The sequence below is a fragment of the Pteropus alecto genome, unplaced genomic scaffold (genome assembly GCF_000325575.1).
Source record: "Pteropus alecto unplaced genomic scaffold, ASM32557v1 scaffold8, whole genome shotgun sequence".
NCBI lineage: Eukaryota > Metazoa > Chordata > Mammalia > Chiroptera > Pteropodidae > Pteropus > Pteropus alecto.
The window spans coordinates 86,884-98,160 of NW_006494609.1; the positions used below are offsets into that span (position 1 = coordinate 86,884).

An 11,277-nucleotide genomic window follows, 5' to 3' on the forward strand; every position below is an offset into this window, starting at 1 on the left:
TCTTCCTTCTGTATGTATATAAACATGTGTATATAAAACAGACATCAGTCACCCTGCTTCAAGGTCTGCCTTTCTCCAGTTTATTGATAAAAAAACAGGGTTTGTCTCATACTCGCTGGGGCCACTGCTGGGAGCCCCGGTCTCCTTTCTTCCGCGCTGCCCCCACAGTCTGTTGCTCTTCTTCCTGGGCGTCAACCAAGGGCCAGTTCTGCCTCCCCCTGTTGCTTGTTCTCGTTCATGTCCCCTGGTAACGTCAGGTAGTATAGTCATACCAGATTTCACTGAAGGGTATGGGATACAAAGGGAGTTTACATCTCAAAAATTGAATATTCAAAATTCTTTTTCCTAAATCTCATTTGACCATCAGACCACCAGGAACTTCTTATTGACCTCTTATCTTTTCTGGCTGGTTCCAACTACCTCATGCTTCTCAGACGGTTTTTTTCCCCCTTCCAGCCCTTCTTCACATCTTAGTTTTTCTTATTCTCAAGTTCCTGTCATTTCACATGCAGAGCAGTTTGGCCATCTTTTCATCTACCTAATTTGCCTGATCTCAAAGCTTCACCTTCCTCACTGAAGCAGTTGATGAGGGTATTCTAAAAATAGGGTAATTTATTCCCTAAGAACTGTGATGCCTGCTATTACAAATTCTTCATCCTGATGCACACATGTGCACACATGCACACACACACATTTTTCACAAGATTCAGGTTGTATTGTACAAACTTTTTACAATCTTCATCTTTCCACCAATATTTTCCACGGAAAACATTTTTCAGTGTCATTACGTGTTTTTCTACAGCTTGATTTTAATGTCTATGTTATGTTCCATTAAACCAATGTCTTTTATTTATTTAACCAATCTCCTGCTGGGGGATATTTACGTTATTTCCAATGCTTTGCTGTTACACACAGAGAGGCCACGGAAGTGCTTTTTCTGCTACGTGTGCACCTGTTAACTAGCATCCCCAAACATAACTCAGTGACATGATATTTGCTCTGGTGTCACGAAGGGAAGGTGGGAGAAGCAACGGGAACAGAAGAGATATTGCTGGGGTCACAGAGAAGTGGCGGGAGAGGTGATCAGAACAGGAGAGGCGTTCTTTAAAGTACGAAAAGAGAATAGGATGGGATTTTGGGCTTTTGAGATTTCCCCTCATCCCGGCTCAGAACTCCTGCCAGTGGGCATGACAAGCGCCAACAAGGAAAAGATCATATTGGGTAATGGATTTCTTCTGACTATTTCTGGGTATATATTCATTATCATATTTCAAATGGCCCAGCCGGCCCCTTCAAAGTTCCACTTCCAAGAAGGCAGTGTCAATGAAGACTCCCACAAAAATAATCCTGTCCCACCTTCTTTCTACTACTCCTGTCTCTCTTCTGTGTCTGCCACAGTGAGATCAAGAGTGAGAGGGGCCATAGGTAGGATAACTGGTAAGTATGCTGCCATAGCACCCAGGTCTACGCCTTCCCTCATGAACAGTGGCACTCGAGAGGTACCAAAAAACTGAGGTGACTTCAGGCTTTGGCATTACAAGTCCCTTGAGCAGATCCCAATATCCCTTAAAGAACCGTCAACATAAACCTACAGCTTACAAGATTTCTAGATTCGTTTTTCACCTTAGCTCTTTTACCTGCCACTTGATAGCTAAGGGTGAATAACAAGAATATAAAATTATTGAAGATGTCACCATCTTTTGAATGCTCTCCATTTTCCTCCCAAAGCTCTGGGCACAGGCCATGAGGAATGAATAAGTTTACTAAGAGCCTCTGCCCAGGATTGTGCCGCGACAGTGAGAGAGGTGCAGCAGCCCTCGATCAAGCAGCTCTTGAATGCTGGGGCATCCAAGGGAAGAATTCAGAGGGCGAGGAAACAGAGCATCTTGGAAATGGTGAAAAGCCGAGATCTCCAAGGACAGTGTTGCTAAAACAGAGAAAACAACAACAAAAAAAAAACACTTGGCAATGTTTGCTTGAATCAAGTACAAGCATGTGCTAGATTGGAAAAATAGAAGGTCAGAAATTAAAGTGAGTGGAATCAGAGGAGAGTCAACCCACTAGATAAAGCCAAATGACTCCTGGTAGAATGCACGGCAATGGCAGTAGAAGGAGAACTCTATCTGGGTGCCAAGCAAGGCAAGTATGACGCGAACAAAGACACTGCCATCCTCCTTTGTTATAGCTTCTCAGTGCCTTAGACTTGGAAAAGACCTTTAGAGATCAGTGAGTCTGGGTTTCCTATTCTTTACCATCAGTTCTGCAGGAGTGAAGCCAACACGGAACTTGGGCTTAGACAATCCTGGCTCTTCCCCTACAAGTCAAATGGCTTCAGCAAGTCACTTAATTTCCTTAAACCTCTGGAAGCTTCTGGAAGCAAGGCTAATAATACCTATTTCCCAGAGTCACCGCGGGTCAAGTGAATTGTAAAACACTATACAAGTGTTAGATATTGCTACTTATTGAGCATGCAATATCTGTAAACCACTATTATGTGGTTTTGCTGTGTGAGGATTTAAAGATGACCTGCAGATGCTTGTCTGGAAAGGCAAAGATGACACATTTCATTAATAACTGCAATGATGGGCATCTCCTGATCTAAGCAAGAAATAATTTCATTCTTTGGAAAACTAAAGAGCCTACTTGATGATCGTACCTACAGATCTGCCCTCATTAGAAAAAGACTACCCAACACGTTCTGTGAAAGCATTAGGTGAGGGTGTGCTATAATTCATAGGTAATAGAAAGTAATTTCTTAGCAAGTTAAAAATCGAGATAAATTTCCTGATTTTGATAAAGAACATCTACCAAAAAAAAAAAGAAAAGAAAAAAAGCTAACATTATACTTAATGGTGAGAGAGTGAATACTTTCCCTTATGATCCAGGCATTTATCCTAGAGTGGTGAAAGCTGTCCACGAATGTTGATAGCAGCATTATTCATAGTAACCAAAACCTGGAAACAACCCAGATGTTCTTCAGCAGATGAATGGTCACACAAACTATGATACATCTCTACGATGGAATACTACCCAGCAATAGAAAGGAATGAACTACCTACCGATCCATGCAATAACTTGGATGCATCTCAAGGGGATTATGATGAGTTTTAAAAAGCCAATTCCAAAAGTCTTCAAACTATATGATTCCAGTTAGATAACACTTTGAAATAACAAAATTTTAGAAATGGAGAACAGATTAATGGTTGTCAGGGGTGAAAGAGGAGGTGGGGCTACAGGAGGGACATGCAAGTAATTATAAAAAGGCAACAGGAGGGATCCTTGTGGTGACGGAACTGTTCTGAAACTTTGGAGAGGAACCTACACATGTGATAAAATGGTATATAACTGAACACACACGCACGTACAAGTAAAGCCAGGGAAGTCTGAATAAGATCTCTCTATATTATTTCTTACAACTGTATGTGAGGTGACAACTATCTCAATAAAAATTCCAATTAAAAAATAATACCGTGGGGCTTAGTTTGCAAGCACCAGGGGAGATAGGAGTTGTTTCAGGAAGAAACCAGAGATGCGTCAGCTGTATTAGGATAACAGCTGACTCTCAAGGGAATTGGAGATGCTGGTGGTTTTAGAACTTAAAAAAAAAGTGTTGGTGGAAACTCTCTACTTGGTTTCATTTGTTGTTTGTTTTTCTTCTTTAGCGCAGAAAAACAAGTGGTAGAGGGTCCTGGAGAGTTGTATAGGAAGCTTTCAGATGAGAAGTATACATATAAAATATACATATAAAGTGAGCACAGTTTGGCACCATCAGGCCTCACACTTAAGGCCATAAGAAGCTGAATCCTGTTTCAAATGAGGGAACTGAGTTAAAATTCATTATGGGCAGTTAAACATCCTAGGAGGGCAGTGTGTATAACACTTAAGAGCACAGTTTCAGGTGCCAGATGGCTTAGGTTCACATCCTGGCCCTGACACTTAGCTTTGTGACCTTGAGCAAGAGACAGAACTTCCTTGGTCCTTAGTTTTCCCATCTGGAAAGTGGGCAAAATACTGGAACCTACCTCATAGGTTGTTGTTAAAATTGATGCTTAGAACAGTGCCTGGCCTACTCATGCTTAATAAAAGTTACCAGCTCTTACTCTTATTACCCTCTGGGAGAATGGAATGCTGCCTACAGGTGCTGGGCTAGATTCTCCTGAGCTTGTCACTCAGCTAAGAGGTAGTAGAATTATGATATCCACCTACTACTTCCAGACTACCAAGACTGTGTTCTTAACCATGGGTCCTCTGCGGGTCTGTATTTGAAGCCCTTGGAAACCCATGCAACTCCTGGTAAAAGACAGGTCACCTGAGTAAACTACCTTTTTTTTGTGTTCCAAGGTCATTAAGGCAAAAAGTGATGCCTAACTACATTTGGCACATACAGGGCACTGGGATCAGGTGATGAACCAAACACTCCACTCCATCCTGGAGCTGATGGACCGGTGGGGAAGACACTTATTAGCTTTGTGATGTTACTTTTTCACAGATACTCCCATGTGCCAAGTATTGTAAAGGAGAAGGCATAAGTTGGGGGGTGGACTTCAACTAGTATAAAATCTCATGGGAGGGCTTCTCGGAAGAAGTGGTATTTAAGATGGTTTCCAAAGACTGAGTGCTTTTTCAACCTCAGCACTATGAACATTTTAGGCTGGATAATTTTTTGTTATGAGGGGATGTCCTGGTCATTGTACAATGTTTAGCAATGTCTCTGGCTTCTACCCAGTAAGATGCCATCTGCGACAACCAAAAATTGTCTCCAGATATTGCCAAATATCCCTTGGGGCATGAAATCCCACGAGTTTGAGAACCACTGATGTAGGTGGAAAGGAGAAAGCGTTCTAGGCAGAGCCAAGAGAGAGCAAGATGAAACCAGGATACACAGACCCTTATTGTCCATTTTGAGGATCTAGGACTTTATTCTTAAGGCAAGAGTGGATTTGGGTGATGAAATGATAGTGACTACGTGGACTCAAGTAGAGACAGGAGAAAGAGATTAATTTAAGTGGCATTCAGGAGATAGAAGTGATAAACATTAGAGAACCCCTAATATATTTTCTTTCTAATGTTACATTAATGTGGGTAGAGCCCTTCATCCAGGAGGTCTTAGATTGTCATTGTGGATTCATTGATGCTCCAGGACTATTCAATCACATTGTTGTAACCTGGTCTCTATTTGGATTAAGGTTTATAATATAACAGTTTCTGTGTTCTGCTATACAGTCTGGATAAATATTTCAAAGAGTAGTGAGCTGGGACTCAGAATTGCTGGATCCCAGTCCCGCCTTTGCCACTAGCCAACATTAGGGAAATCACTTTCCCTTTCTGGGCCTCAGTTTCCTACCTGTAAAACAAGGGGCCTGCACTTTACTAAATAGTTTCGATCTAACAGCCTATGAATACAACATTTGCCACCTAATCAAAGGGTGAAATTGTTTCACTGGTTCCTTCAAAAGGAATTCTGTTCTTTCTATTACTCATGGTGAGGTGGCTTCTGTTGAGAACGACAATCAGAACTGGTAAGGCAGTGATAAGAGGGGTTTTGTCAGGCAATTCTCCTGCTATCTGGAGGGTTTTGTTTGTTTGTTTGTTTTTGCATAGAGATTGGATTATGTTCTGATGTGGTCTTCCCAGGCAAGGCTCTGGGGCAGGATCTTTCCTGAAGGGAATAAGCACTGTCAGGTCAGTCAGTCTCAGCAGCAGAGACTGTGGACTTTAGGAGGAAGGTCTCAGCTGGACAAAGAAGGAGCTCATTCCCATCTATTGCCTCAATTCTGAGTATATATTTGGATTCAAAGATGCAGTCATTCAATGGCAAAAGGGGTGCAGTGTGGGGAGACACGCCCACAGCGGACACTTAAAGATGGGCCTGGGCTCTAAGACAACCGTACCTAGAAACTCTTTTGAAAGAAATGTTATTAACCTGGTCTTTGTATCCGAGCCCTGGTCCACGCCAGGTATCAGTTTCCACCAAGGGAATTCAAAACATCTTCACCGAAAGAGTCCCAGAAATTGATTGAGAGATCTTTTCCATTTCCAGGCCTCTTTGCTCTCCCCCACCCCCATTTTAGATGTTCAAAAACTGTTCAAAAAAAAAAAAGAACACAAAGGTCCGTTTCCTAAGCTGCTCAGGTCAACAGACAGAAGTGTGTGAAGATGGAGGGCTGAATGGGAAGAGGGCCACTCGGTCTGGGCCGAGAGAACAGTAGATGGGGCACGTGGATGGAAGCTACAGATAGGACACCCTATAGTTCTGGGAGCAGATGTTGAAGCCAAGTCCCACACAGGTAACAGCCAGAGGTTCATGCTTGGGTATCTCTTGACAGAAACCCCTCCTCATCTGCAGAGCTGCGTAAGCACTAGGACAGATGCAAACAGCACGGGGGTAGGAGGGGACAGCAGGGCCTCAGACTCCACAGCTGGAGGAGGAGATGGGAGGAGGGCTAAGGGCATCAGCTCAGCGGATGGCTCCCTGGCATGTCAGCAGATAGAGATCCTCTGTGACCACAGCTACCTATACCTAGGCCCATGGGGTTCGCAGCCGGTTGCTTTGGTCAACTTGTTTGGCTTTCTGCCCTGTGGCCAATGAAACCTGACAGGTCAGTTTCTAGATCTAGGTTGATTATCTTCCACTTCCTGGTTCTCACACCTTCAAACTTGAAAAAACTATGATTCACCACCCTCTCTCTCACTCTGCAAAAGAATGTGTTTTGTTTTGTTTTGTTTTGTTTTGTTTTGTTCACAATGCCCAATGAAAGGTCTGATCTCTTAGTTAGCCATTCTGATCCCAGGGAAGTTATTTAAGGGATAAAAACAGCTGAGGTTAGACCTCCAAAGATTAAAATCAGTGACTTGCCTCTTTCTGAGGATGGTTCTTCCAATGTGGGAGAAACCTTGGCCCAAAGGAGCAGCTCACTGGCATTCTCTCCCACCACCCCCAGCCTGGTCTTGGTGGGAAGCAGCAGTTATGCCTTCTGTTTTTATTTGCTTTGAAGAAGCAGACTGGTGTCTCTTTTTCCTTTTTTTTTTTTGGATAATCTCTCCAAGGTGTGTAACGCACTTCTTCGCTCTTAATCGATACCTACTATTTTAGTGATCGAATGGAGGCAGAGGTAGCTCAGCAGGGTTGGGATTACAGTGAGGCAAGTGAGGCAACCAGAGCACCGAGTTTCAGGAGGTGCTCACTCTGCAGGGTCATACAAGCATCCTCACCCTGGGCCTGGTGCTATGGCTGATGGCTGGTGTGAGAAAGCTTCAAGCAGAGACAGTTTCCGCAGAGATGGTTGACTGTGGAATAGGAAGGGGCCCCACCATAGGCACTTGCCAGGCTTAGCTTCCCCTTGTCTGGGACACTCAGGCTTATCATGTTGACAGGTGTGCCCTGAATGAGGCTGGGTATTAGCTCATCAGAAGGCCCCTACTCCCAGGAACTGCAGAGACAAACAAGTATGAAAGAGAACTTGAAGAAAGTCAGAGGCAGTTGTCACTGCAGTGGTGCAGGGGCTGAAAAGAATTATAATCTTAAATAACACTTTGGGTACTTACTATGTGCCAAATCCTGTGTTAAATACTTTATGGTTATTATTTTATATAGTCTTCTCAATAACTCAATAAAGAACTTGGTCTCTGGAGCCAGCCAGCATAGATTTAAATCTCAGCCTTGCCTCTTTCATATTGTTGAACCTTGGGAAAGTATTTAACCTCTCTGGGTCTCAGCTTCCTCACCTGTAAAATGGGAATAATAATAGGACCTACACCATAGTATTCCAAGGATTATACCAGGTAACACAAGTAAAGCGATGAGACAAGTGCCCAGCATAAGGTAAGCACCAGACGAATATCAGCCATGGTTGGCGTTGTGCTTGCCTCTTTAGCTTATTCCTAGGGCTGCCACAACGAAAGTCTCATAAGCTGGTGACTTAAACAATAGAAATGTGTTGCCGCACAGTTCTGGAAGCTAGGAGTCCACGATCAAAACGCTTGTAGGGTTGGTTTTTCTGTGAGCTGTGAGGAAGAATCTGTTTCAAGCTTCTCTCCTAACTTCTGGCGTTTATTGGCTTATAGACGGCCATCTTCCCCCTATATCTCTTTACATGGCACCTTTGTGCGTCTGTCTCAGTGTCCAAACTTCCCCTTTTAAACTTAATCCATTTAGCCGCTAAAATAAAAATACCATAGACTAGGTGGCTCAAGCAACAACCTCTTATTCGTCACTGTTCTAGAGGCTGAAAAATCCAAGATCAAAACACTGGAAGATTGTGTGTCTGGGGAGGACCTGCTTCCTGATTCTTAGATGGCCATCTTCTCACTGTCTTCACATGGTAGAAAGGGTGAAGGAGCTCTCTGGGGTCTCTTTTACTAGAGCACTAATCTCAGTCATGAGGGCCCCACCCTCACAACTTAGTCACCTCCCAAAAGCCCCATTTCCAAATACCATCACATTGGAAATTTGTTTTCAACGTATGAATTTTGGGGAAACACAAACATTCAGTCTGTAGTATCCTTTTATAAGGACACCAGTAATACTGGATTAGAGCCCACTTTAAAGACCTCTTTTCAACTTGATTACTTTTGTAAAGACCACATTTCCAAATTAGTTCACATTCTGAGGTATTGTGGGTTCAGAATCCTACATATATTTGGGAGTGGCACAATTTAACCTATAATACAAGGCTAAGTAACTTAAGGTTACCCAGTTTGTTGGTGATGAAACTGGGTCCTAGAACTCAGAATTAGCTAATGACAAATTCCACAGCATAAACTCCCATGTAAAGCCCTAACACTCCTAAACCTTCTCTAGATGGGAAGAACCAAAGAGAGACATTCAGAGACTGCCACTGTTGTGTTGATGGCATTTTCCCATCCTTCTCTCTTGTATAGCCTGCCTGCTCCAGGCTGAGCTGGTAAACTATGAACGAGTCAAGGAGTATTGCCTCAAAGTCCTGAAGAAGGAAGGGGAGAACTTCAAGGCCCTTTATCGGTCTGGTGTGGCCTTCTACCACCTTGGAGACTATGACAAAGCACTCTACTACCTGAAAGAAGCAAGGACCCGACAGCCAACAGGTAAGGCAGCGATTGATTTTTTTTTTACTGTCAGACCCTTTGAGCAGCTCCTAAGGCCTTCTCATTGTAGTGGACAGCTTTCATGGTGCAGGGCCAGGCAGGCACAGAAATGGAAAATTATGGGTCAAATGGGTGCTAAGACCTCGGATAAGGAGAGCAAAGTCTATGTATTTGCCTGAGGTCTGGGTTCCAGGGAACTCTTCTCTTCAAATAAATATTGCATTCTTTGTCTTTTCCAACCCAAAACCCAGCTTAATAAATCCATATTGAACTCTTTGTATGTATCAAGATTTGTGCTGGACACCGGGCATGCAGATAAGAAGACATGGCCCCTACTTTTGAGGAGCTCGCACTCTGGTTGGCAAGACAGAATACAAATGAATAATTTTAGTGCTAAGCCCAGCATCTTCCAGGAAGCATCCCATTCCCTCTTCTCCAGTCAGATCCCATTCCTTAGAGCATGCAGTATCTGTATCATTCAGTTAAATTCTTATTCGTTATCTCAGCCATTTACTCGTTCCACAGATATTTATTGAGCAGTTACAGTGGCCCAGGAACTCATCTAGGTGCTGGGTAGATACCAGTGAACAAAACAGTTGCTACCTTCAAGGATTTTATGTTATAATGGAGGAAGATGATCAGTAAACAAATGGACAAATAGATAATATAATATTTAGAAGAGGGAAATGCGATAAAGAAAATAAACAGAGTAAGATGATCAAGAGTAAATGGCGTGCTATTGTAGACCTGGTAGTAAGAAAGAGCCTCTCTGAAGAGGTAACGTTTCAACAATGATTTTGACTTGATTTTTTTTTTTTTTTAAGAACACCAATATCTTTATTTTCATGTGTTGATTTGTTTTCTGTATATCAGTCAGGGTCCCCCAACTATACTGTAAGCAACTTGAGAACTAATAACTGGGCTCATTCAACAGAATTTTCTTGAACATTACTATATGCCAGCACTGTTCTGGATGTTATGCCTGGCATTGTTGACTATTCTACAGCATTGATTTCTACATCTGGAAGTAAATATCTCAGGCGGCCCTGTAACTCCGATATTCTGATGTGTGCAGAGCTAAGCAGCTGTTTCACGTCACACTCCACTTGCTACTTTAAGTAGCAGGATTGGGGAAAATTCCTCATTTTGTGGTGAGGTGGTTGTCCGACTCTGCTTATAAGGACAAAAATAAGAGGATGAACCAAAGTGATTTTAAACTCTTCAATTCTAAAAAATTACATTCAATGAATATTTGTTGATCATTGGATTAAGCACTTTTAGACTAACCTATTTTGGTCCTCACAACAATTTCATGAGGAAGGTATTATGATCCCCAGGAGAGGCAGGCTTTGTAGTCAGACATACTACCTACTATGTGTCTCCTTGGGCATCTTACTTAACCTCTCTGGGACCAAGTTTTCCCTTTTGTCACTTGAGGATGATGCTACATACCTTGCAGAATTATAATGGAGATTAAATGAGTTAATGAAGGTTAAAAATGTGACACAAAGTAGGCATTCAAAAATGGAGGTTGTTTCTTTCACACAAAACGTAAGGCTGAAGAAGTTGGTTACTTACCTGAGGTTAAAACTCTAAACAGAACCTCAACTAACTGTGCTGACTCAGGACCACGGGGATTTGACGTTGCATGGACATAAAGGGAGAAATTCTTTCTCTTCTGCTCTCCTTCCCATCTGACCGCCAGGTCAGGGTGACTTGTCTACATTTGCTATGGGGAGGCAGTCAAGGAGAAAGCCAGCATCCTGGTTGCCCTCTCAGTCACCATGGGCCTTGGCTGAGTGAGTCTGGCAGACGCAGATTTGGCCTGGTTCTTTGTAGGCCCAATAGTTCCCCTCACCAAGTGTTCCCTAAGGTGTGTTTCTCTCCTCACAGACACCAACGTGATTCGGTATATCCAACTGACAGAAATGAAGCTCAGCAGATGCTCCCAGAGAGAGAAGGAAGCCATGTGACTACAACACCTCTCTAGAGTTGCACCTGCGCCTGACCCGGGACTTCCAGACACTCCCTGGTGGAGAACCCCACCCTGAGTTCTGGTCCTTTCTCCCACTTTTTCCATCATCCCCCTCCCGCCTCTTCCTCCTGTTGCCCCTTCACTCTGTCTACTCCCAGTGTGAAAAGGAGAGATGCAAATTTGGAATCTGTTGGGTTGCCCCATCAACAGAAATATCCTCTTCTCTAGTAGGTCACCCA

General features: G+C 43.1%; 1 protein-coding gene across 1 annotated transcript in view; it reads left to right on the forward strand.

Moving 5' to 3' along the window:
* TTC9 (tetratricopeptide repeat domain 9) overlaps positions 1 to 11,271 on the forward strand; it is a gene marked incomplete at its 5' end in the record, with an annotated part of 25,715 nt that extends 14,444 nt beyond the window's left edge. The window contains 2 exons of the mRNA XM_006925616.2: positions 8,881 to 9,063; positions 10,957 to 11,271. Coding sequence (XP_006925678.2) covers positions 8,881 to 9,063; positions 10,957 to 11,036 — 263 coding nt within the window. The remainder of the gene's footprint in view (positions 1 to 8,880; positions 9,064 to 10,956) is intronic.
* Between the last annotated feature and the right edge of the window lie 6 nt (positions 11,272 to 11,277).